Here is a 16,596-nt window from a genome sequence, read left to right on the forward strand (position 1 = left end):
TCCTCTATGGAGAAATCTGGCCAGCCCAAGAAAAAGGTCCAAAAGGGCAGGAGACCCCTGAGGAAACAGTCCAGCTCACTCAACTTCCAGAGAGGTCCACACACACAGAGCTTCGAGTCCTCTGCCACACACAGCAGACAGGCGAGGACCACCGACCGGAGGAGAGCCTTCAAATGAAAAACAGAGACCAAAACCCCAGAGGACAACAAGTATGGAGAGAGGACCAGGTGAAAAAACAGGCCATCAACATCCTCCAAGTGAGCGACTATACTCGACCCATGAAATAAGAACACTAATCTTAGAACTATTAAGAAGGACCACACAGACAACACTAAACCTCCCCCACCCACCCGCCCAAGGAAAAGCTGTCTTGGAAATGCAAACATGACGGCAAAACTGAAAACTCCTTGAAAGATGTGGTACAAGTAGAAATTCCCTAAAAGTAAAATAAAAAGACAAAGAGATGGAAACCTGGAGAGACTGAAAAGATTGAAGATCAGTCCAAGAGCAATTTCCAGTAACCGGGGTTCTAGAAATAGAGACTAGAAAAACAAGAGAAAAAAAACCCAGTGGTTTCTTTCCCTAAACTGAAATGCATGAGTTTCTAAAATGAAAAGATCTGCTAAGTGGCCAGTACTATGTACCAAAAGATACACAAAATTTCCAGGAAGAAAAGAACAGGTTACATTCAAAGAACCAGAAATTATTACAACCTCACCAGCGGTGAAAGTGTGTAAAAATGGAGTAAGATCTTCAAAATTATAGGGGAAAATGATTTCTGGCTTATAATTCTAAATCCAGCCAAATCTATCATGTGTGAGGGTAAAATAAAGGCATTTTCAGACATGCAAATGAGGAATCAAAAACTTCCATCTCCCGTGTTCCTTTTCTGCATAAGTTATTGAAGGGGGCACTCCACCTAAATAAGGGAATAAACCAAACCAGGACACTAGAAAACAGAGGATTTAACACGGGAGAGAGACGAGGGAGAAAACTACCGATTCACCCCCACTGATGGCAAAGGGAGCCCAGAGACGACAGCCTGGGAAGGTGGCAGCAGGCCCTGCCAGCGCTGAGCAAGACAGATGGGCACACTCAGGGGCTTTGGGAGAGAAGATTCCAAAATGACTCCGGCAGAAAGCACGATCCATCTACAATGAGTAGAAATCAGGAAAGAGGTCCTGCGAAGTTTTTTTTTTTAAACGTAAATCTACGGCCACTTTAGAAAATAATCTGGCAACTTCTTAAAAATGCAAACATAAATTTACAATATGACCCAGAAATCTCATTCCTATGTATTTGCCCAAGAGAAATGAAAATGTATGTTCCCTCAAAACTTGTACACGAATGTTCACAGCAGCCTTACTCACAAAGTGGAAGCAACTCAAATCCTCATCCAATAACGAACGTGGTATTATCTATGCAATGGAATATTTGGTGAGGAGAAGGAACAAACTACTGACACGCTCCAACGTGGATGAATCTCAAACACACTATGCTAAGTGCAGGAAGCCTGGCACAAAAGACTGCACAGTGTACGATTCCATTTCTACGAAACGCACAGAGGCGGCAAATCCAGAGACAGAACGTCGATTAGCGCTTGCCGAGGGCTGAGGCTTGAGAGGAAACGGAGAGTGCCTGCTAATGGGAACCGGGTTTTACTTTGGGGTGACAAAAATGTTCTAAAATTGACTGTGCTGATGGTTGCACAACTCTATGAATTTTAAATGGGTGAATTGTATGGTATGTGAATTGTATCTCAATGAGGTTGCTGTCAAAACAAACAAAAGGATGATGATGACAATGTTGAACTCTGGGGTAAAAATAAAAGGTTGTGGCCACAAAAAGGAAACGGAATCATCCCCCATGGCCCAGCTAGGATTGGACTGACCATGAGAGAAGGAACGCTGGGAGTGAAGAGATGAAGGAGGAAGAGTCAGCCATCTTGTCTAGGGAAAATCCACAGAGAATGCCTAAAACCAGGGAATTTAGAGACACACAGAGAAACCCCAAAGGAAACAGCTAAAGTAATCTCAAGTCCTCGCTTCTGAGAAGTGGGGAACTGGAGGGGCCCCTTGGGGTTGCTATGTTTTTTTAATAAAAAGCCTTACAGAACTATTTGAATATTCAAATTGTGTAAATAACTGGAGTAGAGCTAAACCTAAAATTTTGATTTAGATAATTAAAATCTGCTCTTCTTCAGCTACAGGCGGCCCTGCCCCACCGTCTCCTCTCGCCAGTGCTGCTCCTGAGCCATCTAGCGTCATTCTGATCCCTAATCCTTTTTGGGACGTGTGCCCTTCCTCCCTGGAGGTGGTGGTGTGGACATGCTGCAATTACACAAGGAGCTATCTTGTCTAGGTCTTCTAAAAATTCTCGTACCCTTCTAACACTAAGCTATATGGCTTCTCTGCTAATTCCCTCCCCTCTTAGTTTTTTCCTATTTTCTTCAAAAGAATTCTTATTAATCAGATACTGGATTCTCTGGACTAATTTTTTAATTTATAAGAGCTCAGCTGTTCCTTTTCATTGCATTCTGTTCACGTTTAGAAAAGACTGTGTGTGTGTGTATACATATATTTTTTTCATTGTGGTAAAACATAACATTCTAACTATTTTTAAGTGCGTAGTTCAAAAACACTGCTTTCAATTCTTCTGATTATATATATATACCCGGAAGTGGATTTGCTGGATCATATGCTAATTCTATTTTTAATTTTTTGAGGAACCACCATACTGTTTTCCACAGTGGTTACACCATTTCCTATTTTCACCATCTGTGCACAAGGGTGCCAATCTTTCCACATCCTCGCCAACACTTGTTATTTTGTTTTGTTTTTACAGTAGCCATCCTAACGGGTGGGAGGCAGTATCTCACTGGGGTTTTGATTTGCGTTTCACTAATGATTAGCAACACTGAGCATCTTTTCATGTGCTTGTTCGCCATTTGTATATCTTCTTTGGAGAAATACAAGTCCTTTGCGCATTTTTTAATTGGATTATTTTTCTTGTTATTGTTGAGTTGTAAGAGTTCTTTATATATTCTGAAAATTAACTCATCAAATGATTTGCAAATATATTTGCAAATTTTTGCAAATATATGCGCAAATTTTTGCAAATATATGCTGTCTTTTCACTCAGTTGAATGCTTCCTTTAAATGCACAGAAGTTTTTAATTTTGATGTAGCACAATTTACCTATTTTTTCTTTTGTTGTCGTGTTTTGGGTGTCATGTGTAAGAGATCACTGCCAAATCTAATGTCACGAAGCTTTTCTCCTATGTTTTCTTCTAAGACTTTCATGGTTTTAGGTCTTAGACATTTAGGTCTTTCTTTGGTCCACTTTGAATCAATTTTTGTATATTGGTAAGTAAAGGTTCAATTTTATTCTTTTGCATGTAGATGTCTAGTTTCCCCAACACCATTTGTTGAGAAGACTGCCCTTCCCTACCACATTGAATTGTCTTGATATCATTTTAGAAAATAATTTGACCACGCACGTGAAGGTTTATCGCAGGGCTCTCTCATCTCTAATCTAATCTACTGGCCTATATATCTGTCTTCATGCCAGTACCAAACAATTTTGATTATTGTAGCTTTGTAGTAAGTTTTGAAATCAGGAAGTGTGAGATTTTCAACTCTGTTCTTTTTCAAGAACGTTTTGGCTATTTGGGGTCCCTTGAGATTTCATATGAATTTTAGGATGGAGTTTTCTATTTTGGCAAAAAACATTGTGGGCATTTTGACAGGGATTGCACTGAATCTGTAGATTGCTTGGGTACCACTGACAGCTTCCCAAATCTTCCAGTCCACGAACACGGGATGTCTTTCTATTTATTTGTATCTTCTTTACTTTCTTTCAGCAATGTTTCGTAGTTTTCAGTGTACTAGTCTTTGACTTCCCTGGTTAAGTTTATTCCTAAGTACTTTATTCTTTTTAATGATATTGTAAATAGAATTGTTTCCTTAATTTCCTTTTTGGGTTGCTTGTTGTTAGTGTATAGAAACACAACTGATTTTTGTGTCCTGCAACTTTTATTTGTGTTAGAACTTTTATTAGTTCTAACAGTTTATTTGTGCTATCTTTAGATATCTCCCATATAAAACCATGTGACCTGCAAATAGGAATTTTACTCCTTCCTTTCCAATTTTGGTGCCTTTATTTTCTTGTCTAATTGCTCTGGCTAGAACTTCCAACACTACGCTGAATAGAAGTGGTGAAATTCTAGTCTTTTTCCTGACTTAGAGGAAAAGCTCTTAGTCTTTTCACCATTAAGTATGATCTCAGCTGTGGGTTTTTCAAAGATGGACTTTTTAATGTTTACGTAGGTTTAATTTCTAGCTTGTTGAGTATTTTTATCATGAAAAATGTTTAATTTTGCCAAGCACTCTTTCTGCATCAAGAAGATGATACGGTTTTTCCCCTACATTCTGTTAGTGGGGTGTATTACATTGATTTTAGTTGTTTGAGCCACCCTTGCATTCCAAGAATAAATCCATTTGGTCACGGTGGATAATCCTTTTAATGTGCTGTTGAATTCTGTTTGCTAGTACTTTGTTCAGGATTTTTGCATCCATGTTCATGGGATAATAGTCTGTAATTTTGTTTTGGGAGGTTGTGTGTTTCTAGAAATTTGTCCATTTCATCTAGGTTATCCAATTTGTTGGCATACAATTCTTCAGAGTACACTCTCATAATCCTATTTACATAAAACTGGTAGTAACGTCCCAACTTTCATTTCTTATTTTAGCTATTTGAGTGTTCTCTCTTTGGTCAATCTAGCTAAAGGATTGGCAGTTCTGTTGCTCTTCAGTTTTACTGATTTTTTTTATTGTTTTTCTATTCTCTATTTAACTTACTTCTGTTCTAATCTTTATTATCTTCTTCCTTCTGCTACCTTTGGGTTTAATTTGTTCCTCTTTTTCGAGTTCCTTAAGGTGTAAAGTTAGATTGTTGATTTAAGGTATTTTTTCCTTTCTCTTTTTAACATAAGCATTTACAGCTATAGAGTTCCCCCTTTGCACTGTTTTCATTGCATCTCATTACTTTTGGTATGCTGTGTTTTAATTTTCATTTGTTTCAGGATATTTTCTAATTTCCTTTGTGATTTCTTCTTGACACTGTTTATGCTGTTCAATTTCTATGCACTTGTGAATTTTCCAGTTTTCCTTCTGTTAATTTCTCATTTCATTCCATTGTGATTGAAAATATACGTTGTAAAATGATTTCAATCTTTTACATTTATTAAGATTTGTTTTTTGGCCTAATTTATGGTCTATCCTGGAGAATGTTCTACATGCATTTGAGAAAAAAATGTGTATTTTGCTGCTGTTGGATGATCCTGTAAGTCCCCAAGGCTCTATCCGACTTTCTTTGTTCATTTTATTCCAAAGGATTCAATAATTTCAAATGTTCTGTTCTCAAGTTCACTTAGTTGTTCTTTTGCCTGTTGAAGCCTATTATTGAACCCCTCTAGTGAATTTTTCAATTCAGTTATAATATTTCTGTCTGGTTCCTCTGTATAATTTCTTTCTCTTTGTTGGTATTCTCATTTTGTTCTCATATTATCTTCCTGATTTCCTTAGTTGTGTTTTCCTTTAGCTCTTTCAGCACATTTTAGATAGCAGTTTTAAAGCCTTTGTCTAGTGTGTCTGGCGTCTGTGCTTCTTCAGGGCTAGTTTCTGTCAATTTTAATCCTTTAAACGGTCCACCTTTTCCTCTTTCTTTGTATGCCTTGTGACTGTATTGCTGTTGTTGAAAGTTAGGCATCTGAAGAAACAGCCACCTCTCCCAGTCTGTGCAGACTGGCTCTGCCTTGGGGAAGACCTTCACTAATTATCAGCGTTTGCTCTGAGCCTTGGGACCAGCCTGGGGTGAACGCTTAAGGTCTTTTCTGCACATGCATCTTGCCTGGGTCTGTGTGTGAACTTCTTTTGATTCCTAAGTATACACGGCTGCTTTTAAATGTCTTAACTTCCCAGAAGAGTATCACCCAGCTTCTCAGGGTCTCAGATGTCCTACTGGATTCCTCCATCCACAGTCCCTGCCCAACATATCTGCAGCTCTGTAGTCCCCCTGCAGCTTTCCTGAGCATCATTTTCCACTTCCCATAGCTTTTCACAGCCTCAGATCCGAGCCGTGCTGGTTTTTTTTCCTTGTCTGAGCTCCAAGTCAGTCTATACAGACATTAGTCCCTCAGGCAGCCCCCAGACAGGTTAGAATGTTGCAAATAGGCTCTGCCCTGCTCGTCCTGTTGGAGGAGGCAGGGAATTCGGAACTGGGCTGTTGCTTCCTTCAGACCCTGTGTGTCAGGCAGGGAGGGAGTGAGGCATGGCAAGTAAAAATGCCACAAAACTTCTTACCATGTGAATGTGGCTTTTTCTTGACTGGGCGTTCCTGTAGACCTCTGACTGTTTTCCAGAGCTTCTATAAAGTTATTTTAGCCGGTCTTGAGTTGCCTTTTTTTTTTTTTTTTTGGTGAGAAAGATTGTCCCTGAGCTAACATCTGTTACCAATCGTCCTTTTTCTTGCTTGAGGCATTGTTCCTGAGCTAACATCTGTTGCTAATCTTCCTCTATTTTGTATGTGGGATGCCACCACAGCATGGCTTAATGAGTAGTGTGTAGATCCACACCCAGGATCCAAACCCATGAACCCTGGGCCACCGAAGCGGTGAACTTAACCACTATACCACCAGGCCACCCCTTCGACTTGCTTTTTGTTTTTCCCTTCTATTTTTTAGCAGAGTATAGAAGGTAAGTCTCCACCTCAAATCTTTTTTTTTAAGGTATGCTTTTTTTTTTGGTGAAGAAGATTGGCCCTGAGCTAACATCTGTTGCCAATCTTCCTCTTTTTTTCTCCCCAAAACCCCAGCACATAGTGGTATATCGTAGTTGTAAGTCATTCTAGTTCTTCTATGTGGGATGCCACCACAGCATGGCTTGACAAGCAGTGTATAGGTCCGCACCCAGGATCCAAACCAGTGAACCCTGGGTTGCCAAAGCAGAACATGTGAACTTAACCACTTGGCCACAGGGCTGGCCCCTCAAGTTGCTTTTTTATCTGTGAGGGAATGATGGTTTGGAGTTTCCTAGACTGCCATTTTGCTGACGTCAGAATAGATTTTTAAAGTTTTCTTTTACTCCCCAAGTTAATAAAAGAATAACTTATAACATATACTAAGGGATTATTGTGTGCCATGTTCTGTTCTAAGCACTTTATGTGTGTCATGATATTTAAGCCTCGCAACGATCCCAAGAGAGAGGTTCTACTATTCCCCGACCTTATAGATGAAAACAGTGAAGTTAAAAAGCATCCTGCCCACAGCCAGTAACTGGTGGAGGCGGGGTACCAGTCCCAGCAGCTTGGTTCCGAGCCCCCACGTTTAATGACTGTTTTACACACAGTGGAGTTGGCCACCTCAGGCCCCTTTGTTCTGGCCCTTTGAGTCTAGGATGCTTTGCCCAGAGTCTGGTGAGCATCATGGATATTTTCTTTCAGAGTTGAGAGAGCACTGCTGTCTTTCATGTTTAAGAGGAAGGTGATCCAGCTACCAGAGGCTCTGTGAGCACCAGCGGGCTGGGGCTGGTAAAGGTCAGGTGAGCCTCAAGGGGCCCACAGTAGGAGAGCTGGCCTTTTAGTTGGGAACGCTCCCTTATGTTGATCTCTCTTTTACCTCTTCCACGAAGTGCCGGTTTCTCCAGGAAAGATTCCTCCAATCGCCTGCCTGGGGAAACAGACCTGGCCATTGGCATTCGGGGAGCAGGGCAGGTGATAAGGCTAAGGGTCTCACCTGCCCCCATAGAGAATTTCTCTTAATTCCTCTGTTTTCAACCCCCATAGCTCCCCTCCACCGGGCCTGGTGTCTCCTATTTTGTCAATTTCAAGTGAACTGCAGTCTAATAGAAATACAATGCATGCTGCATTTCAACAAGAGATTAAATTAATTTTAATAATTTAACCCAATATATTAAAAATGTTATTATTTTGACATGTAATCCATATAAAAAAGTATGAGGTGTTTTACATTTTTTTGGTACTAAATCTTTGATACTTGGTGTGTACTTTACAACTTGTAGTAAATCTTAGTTTGAAACAGCCACATTTCAAGTGTTCAGTAGCCATGAGACTCACAACTGCCACACTGGACAGTGTAGGTCTAGAAAAGAAACCTCATGTCTGCTGGTGGGAAAGACAGTCATCTAGCTATATACAAGATGAAGAAGGGAGAGGGCGCTGAAAGAGAAGCCCACCAACCTCCTCTGTTCCCACGCGAGATGCCTCCAGCCTCGGTACTGAGAGCCTCCAAGCCGTTCCAGGTGCTGCTTGGCCACATTTCTGGCATTCTCTCTCTCAAGCAGGCCATGACTGCAGTTTCTCTGCTATGCTACATCAGTTGTCACTCTCCTTCTACTGGCTTTTCTTTAAAAAGAAAGGCTGTCTAATATCTGAAATATTCCGAAGAATATATGTCACACCTATGTAAGAAGTAAAGCCTCATGCTAAAATACAGTTGTGATCCCACCCTCAGCCTACTAATGAACCCAAGTATCAATAGCCAGAGGGTTGAACCTACATGCTTACTTCTCCCAGGCTCACCCCTCTGTCTCTTCACCAGGGAGCAACTAGGACCCCGAATTTAGTGCATCACTGTTTTGCCTTCTTTCTTTTTGTTTACCACCCAGAGACATACCTGTAAGGAAGATAATGGTCAGTCTGGCTCATCTTTATTGTGCCAAACGTACTTTTTGGCAACTTGCCTTTGTCGCCTACATTCCGTTTTGAAGATTCACACATACTGCTGCAAGCACCTAACATTCACTTGCTGCTGCTGATCCACAATACGCCATCACGCGAACAGACATCTGGGTTGTTTCCAGGAGGCATATTAGTACGAACAGTGCTGCACAAATTTCTCTCGAGTTTCCCCAAATGGAAACTCTGGACCAGAGAATATGAGAATGTTCAGCTTTGCCAGTTAATGTGTTTTCCAAAGTGGGTTTATCAATTTAGCCTTCTCTCCAGCAGCAGAGAAGATTTTCAAGCCATCCACATCCTCCCCAACACTTGGTTTTGTCAGACATCTTCATTTTTGCCAATCTAAGTAACTGTAAAGTGGTATCTCTCTGTAGTCTTAGAATACTAATGAGGTTAGCTATCTTTTTATATGTTTAACCACCCTTGTTAATTTTTCTGTGACAGGCCTGCTTGTCTTTTGTCCATTTGTAGGAGTTCTTTATATATGCTGGATTATAATCCTTTACAAAATGTATGTGTTGCAACTATCTTCCCACTCTGTGACTTGTCTGTTCACATTCTTTTTTGGTGCCTTTTGATAAAGGGAAGATCTTAATTTTAATCTGGTAAAACTGGTCATTTTTTCAGAGTTAACATTTTTTTATGACTTAAAAAAAACCCTATCAAGGACATAAAAGTATTCTCCTATATTGTCTTCTAGAAGTTTTTCTTTAATTAACATGAAACTGATTTTTCTGTATGTTGTGCATTAGGAATCCAACTTCATTCTTTCCCAATTGTCACAGCGCTATGTATTGAAGAGTCTATCCTTTGCCCAGTAATACTAATCCCACCTCTGCCATATATCAAGTTTCTCAGATCTGTTTCTGGCAGTTCTTCTGTCCCGGTGGCCAATTTGTGTTTCCCTGAGCCAAGTGTAAAGTAAGTCTTGACACTGGTAAGGCAAGTGCTCGCTCCTTACTCTTCTTCAGGGTGCCCTAACAACAATAAGACTTTATTCTTACAAACATTTTAGAACTGACTTGTCACAGTTCCTAAAAAACTCATTGGAGGGGCCCGCCCCGTGGCCGAGTGGTTAAGTTCACGCCCTCCGCTTCAGCCACCCAGGGTTTCACTGGTTCGGATCCTGGGTGCGGACATGGCACCGCTCATCAAGCCATGCTGAGGTGGTGTCCGACATACCACAGCTAGAAGGACCCACAACTAAAATAAATATATACAACTATGTACCCAGGGGCTTTGGAGAGAAAAAGGAAAAATAAAATCTTTAAAAAAAAAACCTCATTGGAGATGCACTGAACCCACAGACCAATATAATAAGAACAGGCAGCTTTACCATATTGTGTCTTCCTAGCCAGGAATATTCTGTCTCTATTTATTCAAGTCTTCTTTCATGTCTCCTAATAAAGTTGTAAATCTTTCTCCATTAAAAATTTAACACATCTTTTGTTAATTTATATCAAAGATGGTTCAAAGGAACAGAAACCATGCTAGGAATTTCAAACACAAAGGGGTTTAATACAGGGAATCAGGTGCTTTCAAAAACAACTGAAAAGGTGGGCGTGGGCACAGAAGTCAAGTGGGCCACCTCTACCCAGCAATTTCACCTGTGCCGTTGCAGTGAGGAGTCAGGAAGCCACTCTCGCCATCGGCAGAGGAGGAAACGGCAGACAACCGGAGACGGCTGGCCAGTGCAGAATGTGGAGGCTGCTGGCCAGTGGGGAATGTGGAGGCTGCTGCAAACACTCTAAGCCCATGCACCCACGCCAACTGCCAGAGGAAGAAGGATTCTAGCTCCTGTCCACCTTCCAGATTTCATGGGAAGGATCTTACGGCGTGATCGATACCCAGAAGCATGTTGGCAGGGGGTGTGAGGTTACAGCAGCTGCCTCCCAGGCCCTGAAGGGCAAGGAATGCACTGATGCCCACACTCTATCTAGCACACCACTCATCTTCTATCTTCCAAAAACATGCAGAAATTACTGATCTACTGTTACATCTCTTCTCACTTCCTTCATCCCTGTGGGTTTATATCTTTTATACTCTTTTTATGTAATTTTAATGGAGCAGTGAAATAATCTTGTGTTGTCACTCCAGAAGTCCTCAAGCCCATGTTCAAAAGCAACCTGACCAAGCACGGCTAGAGCTTCCCACAGGTTTACTTAACCTCTCCCCGTGGGAGAGGTGGTTATCAGCTAACCCCTACCCCTGTCCATACTCCCCTCCCTGCACACAAAGATTTTTCTTCTTTTCTTTTCTTCTGGTAGGGAGGAATGTTAATGAGGACTTGACCTATATCATGATGTTTTTAAAAATTAATTTCTTTTAAAATAAACTAGAAAGAAATATGACAAAATTTCAGTAGTTATTAATTCAGGGAAGAGATACAAGTATATCATTCTTTGTATATTTTGATAACTTAAATTTCTCAGAATCCCAACTTTAAGAATAACCAGAAATTCATCTGCTATCCCATCTGGATCATGGCATGACACTCTACTACAGGACAGACACAGTACTGGATGTCACGCGGAAGCCAGGAGTGAGCCAGGAGGTCCAACAGGGCCTCGGCCTTCTCACTCCTCCTCGGACACACTCAGGCCCTGCCAGGCCTCGATGAGTCTGCATACACCGTTGTCGTCATCACGCCCTCAATGGTCGGGACCTGGAGCACGCCATCCACTCAGAAGTCTGGGCTCCTGCAGAATAGACTTTATTCTTCTGTCTTGGGAGAAAATACAGGAACCTGTGTAACTTCAAGTCAACACTTGCGCTGAGTGGACTTGGGACCCTCTGTGCCGGACCACGTGACCCAAAAGAGAAATCAGATCTAGTCCACAGTGCAGAGACAGGTGAACCACAGGAGTGCCTACCACTGTTTTCACTATCTGTAACAGGGCAGTCACTACACACAACCTTAAAAGCTAAGGCAGAAGGCACTTGAGAGTAGCAAATAAGCTGTGCTCCCATTTTAAAGCCAGCCAAAAACCATTTGGTTCTTTGTTCAGAAAATACTCTAGGAGGCTGGAAATGAAGTCTCACTCCATAAGTCAGACCAGGAACGCACCCAGTCACAATCACTGTTCATCACCAGGCTGACGGAGCACAGAGCATCTGCATCCCAAGCACTGGGAAGTTCACACTCTCTGGACTGTGATTCAAGGAACGACCAGGTGGGCTCCCAGACACAGAGTTGTCCTAGAGGCTCCTGATGCAGTTGCCACCTTTCAAACTGGAAAGGCAAACACCTCAACCAGAGACATGCACCATGTGATGAAGGAAGAACAATTAGGAGGGTTCCCTTCTACATGGCCATCTTTACAGGCAAATACAGTCCGACCAGGCCACCTCTGCTTCTTATTTTGGACCCCTGCTCAAAGAACTGTCCCAAGCTCAAATGTCACCTTCTATTTGATGCCCTGTCTGATCCCCTGGTTGGAGCTGATTGGTTTTTCTTTAGCACCTGTCCTACAGGAATTACAACACTTCTTTAATTTACTGACTGTTGAAAAGGACCCTAGGCCAGGTCCCACTGGGGAGGAGGACAAGTTTCTTGCCCTCAGGGAGCTCACAGTCTAGGAGAGATCAAGTGTGGGCACAGGTAATGGTGAGAGTTACCAGTGGTTCTGGATGCCATCAGAGAGGGAAAGAGCAGGTGTGGCAGAACCCAACCTACAGCCAAGGCGCCCAGAGAGGCCCTCTTGCTGCACTATCATCTGAGCCGCGCCTTGAAGGACAGGCAGGATCTGTCCATGCGGAGACAGAACAAGGGGATTCCAGGACAAGAGAAACGCATAAACAAAGAATGTGGCCAGGAACTTCTCTATGGGGTAGGCACAGGAAACGGCCCAGCTGAGCCACTGAAGGGGAAATAGTGACAAATCAGTTTGGCAAACTAGAACCAAGCCAGATTGAGAAGAAATTTGAATGCCAGACCAAAGAGTTTGGAATAAGACATACCCTCCTCTTAGGGACTTTATCAGAACCACCCAGGTCTTAAATAAATTAGCGTGTATGCGTGTGTGTGTCTCACAAACACACACACACACACACACACACACAAACGCATGCACACTCACACGCAAGATGCTACACCTTCCACCCTAACCCAAGTTGAGAACCAGGGATGCAGTTAACACCATCACTCCCAGGCTGTATTACACTCCTTGAGGGTGCTGGGGGAGGAACCAGGTGGAGAACCAACAATTTAAGACTTTCTATGGCATCTGTATATGTCTTTAGGAGCCTAAACATAGCCAGGAGAAAACCCTCGAGTGCAAGATTACTAGTGAGTGAGTGAGCAGGACAGGTGGGCAGAGCCAAGGCCGGTCTAAATGACGCTTGTCAGGATTCTCGCCAAGTCTCAACAGGCAGCCACCTCTAGAGCCAGGGGAGGGTGAAGTGGGAGGTGCAAGGGCACCACACTTCAAGCGGTGCTGCTCTTGGGGCCAGCAGTGCCTCCTGAAACGTGGCGTCCTGGGTGCCTCTCTTGCCTCACCACAGCCCTGACCCTGCCATCTTGCAAATTCTGGGACCAGGCTGGGCATCTATTTTTAAAAAAGAGAGACAGACACACAGAGGAGTAGGGGGCAGCTCAAAATAGCTGTCCAGCACGTGCATACGACACAGGTTACCAGTTGACACCATCTCCTCCTTCACAGGAGCACAATCACGCAGCTACGACGGAGAGGCGGGGGCCACGTGCATCCACCTGCCTGACACACTCACCTGGACAGTCGGCTTCGTCGCTCTCATCCTCACAAGTCACCCAGCCGTCACACTGCCAGGGGAGGGGGATGCACTGGATGGCGCCGCTGCGACAGGCAAACTGCCCAGGGTTGCACCGCAGCTCTGTGGAACCAAAGGGCAAGAGGCCATTGAGGAAGTGGCAGTAGCAGCCAGGACCTGGAGCAGCCAGGGCTGCCATTGCTTGGCCCCTGTGAGCGTGGGCCAGACACCAGGCAGTCTGCCCATAGCCTGCCTTCTTGGGGACCTGCACGCACATCCCAAGAAAGAGCCAAAAGCTCTACACACAATGCCATAAGCCCCCAGAGCAACGCACCCCCCAAGACACTGACCTTTATGCATCACCTCAAACACACACCTGCTGCGTTTCTGCTCTGAGTTGGGCTCTGCAATGGGCCACAGGGACAGAAGCAAGAGGGCACCTGCCTCACCTCCTGAGGGAATCTGGGTCAACAGGGAGGACATACACACAAAAACACACACACCCAGGTTTCTGACAGAGCAAACAGAGGTCATCCCCACAGGAGCACTCAAACAACACGCTAACACAACAGGAAGGAAGGAGAGACTGTCTCCACCCGAAGGGCTCTGGAATGCTTCTTAAAGAAGGGTGAACAGGTTGCCAAGGTGGGTCCATGGTTTCAAAGGGTACATAAAATAGGAAAGGAAGAGCTTTCCAGAAAAAGCAGGGCTTAAGGAAGTATCAAGGGGTGGGAAAGCATGCCAAGTAGACTGTGTGTGAGCAGACAGATGGGGAATTACCAGAGATAAGATCAGAAATACAAGAAGGGTCAGATTGTGGAGGCTTTGGGGGTAAGATAATTCTGACCTTTATTTGCTAAGTTGTAGGGACCCAGATGTTATTTCACCAGTAAGTATCATGATAAGATCTGTGTTTTAAGCAAGGTGTGTGTGTATAACCAGCAATGGTTTCTGGAAGCACTTATAATGGGTGGGGGGGAGACAAAATTACTAAATAACTCAGCAAAGTAAGGGCTTGAATTGAGGCAGGGGGTAGCAAATTACAGGCCACGGGCCAAATCCGAAACTTCCCACCGGTTTTTAAAATAAAGCTTTATGTGAACACAGCCACAAATATGCTACAACAGTGGAGCTGAGAAGATGCAAAAGATACTGTATGCCCTATAAGGCCGAAAACAGTTACTCTCTGGCCCTTTAGGAAAAGGACTGCAGACTCCTGAACTGAGGTGGCTGCTGATAAATGGGCAAATTTTGGAACCACAGAAAAACACTGAAGTGTGAGGGATGGAGTTCTGCACACCTACTTGATGACAAAGGAAGAGGAAACAGAGAGCTCACTTACAAACGACAACATGCTCCTGCACATGCTCCCTCAGTCGTCCTCCTCCCGGAGTTATTCCACTGAAATCCAGGAGGAACTATTCCTGCACCTGAGTCCTGTTCCACCACTGCCCTGAGTAATCAGAGCAAGCATCACTCCAATTTGTCACGGAAGATGAACGCAGCAAATCAGGTGGAAGGGGACAAGCCCTCCCCCAACCACCTCCTGGGACTGACACCTGGGGCATCGTGAGCCCACGTGGGTAAGTGTGCCACAGCCTCAGCGCACACAGGAGAGGGCTTCTTCAGAGTGCTCTGTAAGCAGGCTCAGATGGTGGGTGCAGCCCCAGTTCCACATCTCCCCACAGTGTCAGACATCCACCTGCACGTCCTCCAGTCCCAGGTGGGAAAGGGAGGGGCGGGGGCCGGGCGGTGGGGGAAGCTTGTTCCTATAATTCAGTGTACCCTCCCCTCCACCTGCCACACACTGCAGTAAATCAATTCAATCCAAGCACAGAAAAGCCTTTATAAAACTGACGACATGGATGAAATCTTCAACGCATCGTCTGTTTTATAAAGGCTTTCAGCTAAGATGGAGTTACAGGGACGGATTTAACCACCTGCCTGAAACAACTGGGAAAAAGGATGAAATGTAAGAAAACACCAGTTCTCCAGACCCTGGACATCAGGCAAGGAATGAGAGAGACCCCTGAGAGTCAGGAAACACACAGGGTGAGCCTTCCTGCCCGAGGACATTTCCAGCCTGCAGAGCAGGGATAGAGACTTCAGCGGAGGGGTGGGGGTGGGTGGGGATGGCAGCGGCAATGACAGAGTCAAGTGGATGCAGCTCAAAGTGGGGGAAACCAAGGCAGGCAGAGCTCACGGGATGGAGCTCTGGAGAGTCCTAGAGGAGAGAGCTGCACAAAGACAAGACCCCGGAGATCTACAGAGGGACCCCTTGGGGCTTTGGACAGAGTACTGACCAGCATGTGGTGTGAGGATACTTCAGGCCAGGGAAAGAACCACCCTAAAGGTTGAGAGGGTACGACAACAAAGTCCAGAGGGCCATAGGCAAGCACCAGTTCTCAGGGGCCAGACTGGAAAAACTCATCATTCACAGGGCACTGTGTCAAGTATCAGAAGGGTCTTGCCTCGTTAGTGGGGAAAAATTAACTCAGGCTAAACGTGCTCCAGTCCTGCCTGACAGAGACTAAAAGCAAGAGCTAGAAGGACCAAATTGTTAGAACAAACCTCAGGAATATTTATAGGAATGCAAAACCATACAGCGCCCAAAAAGTCAAAATTCACAGTCCGGCATTCAATAAAAAAATTACTAGACATTCAGAGAAGCAGGAAATTACAATCAAACTGAGGAGAAAAAAAATCAGTCACTCAAAATTGACCCAGAAATGGCACAGAAGATAGAACAAAGGCATTAAAAGTTGTTCTAACTCTATTGCAAATGTTCAAGAAGCTAGACAAAAAATTAAACATGTTAAATAGAGAAATGGAAGACATTAAAAAGAGACATGAGGCCGGCCCCCTGGCCAAGTGGTTAAGTTTGCATGCTCCGCTTTGGTGGTCCAGGGTTTGCTGGTTCAGATCCTGGGTGCAGACCTACGCACTGCTCATCAAGCCATGCTGTGGCAGCATCCCACATAGAAGAACTAGAATGACCTACAAGTAGGATATGCAGCTATGGACTGGCAACAGATGCTAGCTCAGGGCCAACTTCCTCACCAAAAAGCATACCTTTAAAAAAAATAAAATAAAAACATACCTACTGCCTAG

The 16,596-nt window shown here is 43.9% G+C and overlaps 1 protein-coding gene across 7 annotated transcripts in view; it reads right to left on the bottom strand.

The window, feature by feature from the left end:
• Nucleotides 1-16,596, bottom strand: part of DGCR2 (DiGeorge syndrome critical region gene 2) — an 89,081-nt gene that overhangs the window by 46,836 nt on the left and 25,649 nt on the right. For 5 of the 7 annotated variants that reach the window (XM_044775459.2, XM_070516640.1, XM_044775462.2 and 2 more), the window contains exon 2: nt 13,486-13,608. The exons of the other annotated variants lie outside the window; for them this stretch is intronic. In XM_044775459.2, the coding sequence (XP_044631394.2) occupies nt 13,486-13,608 (123 nt within the window). The remainder of the gene's footprint in view (nt 1-13,485; nt 13,609-16,596) is intronic. 7 annotated transcript variants of the gene reach the window in all.

The sequence above is a fragment of the Equus asinus genome, chromosome 8 (assembly GCF_041296235.1).
Source record: "Equus asinus isolate D_3611 breed Donkey chromosome 8, EquAss-T2T_v2, whole genome shotgun sequence".
In the NCBI taxonomy this organism is placed as follows: domain Eukaryota; kingdom Metazoa; phylum Chordata; class Mammalia; order Perissodactyla; family Equidae; genus Equus; species Equus asinus.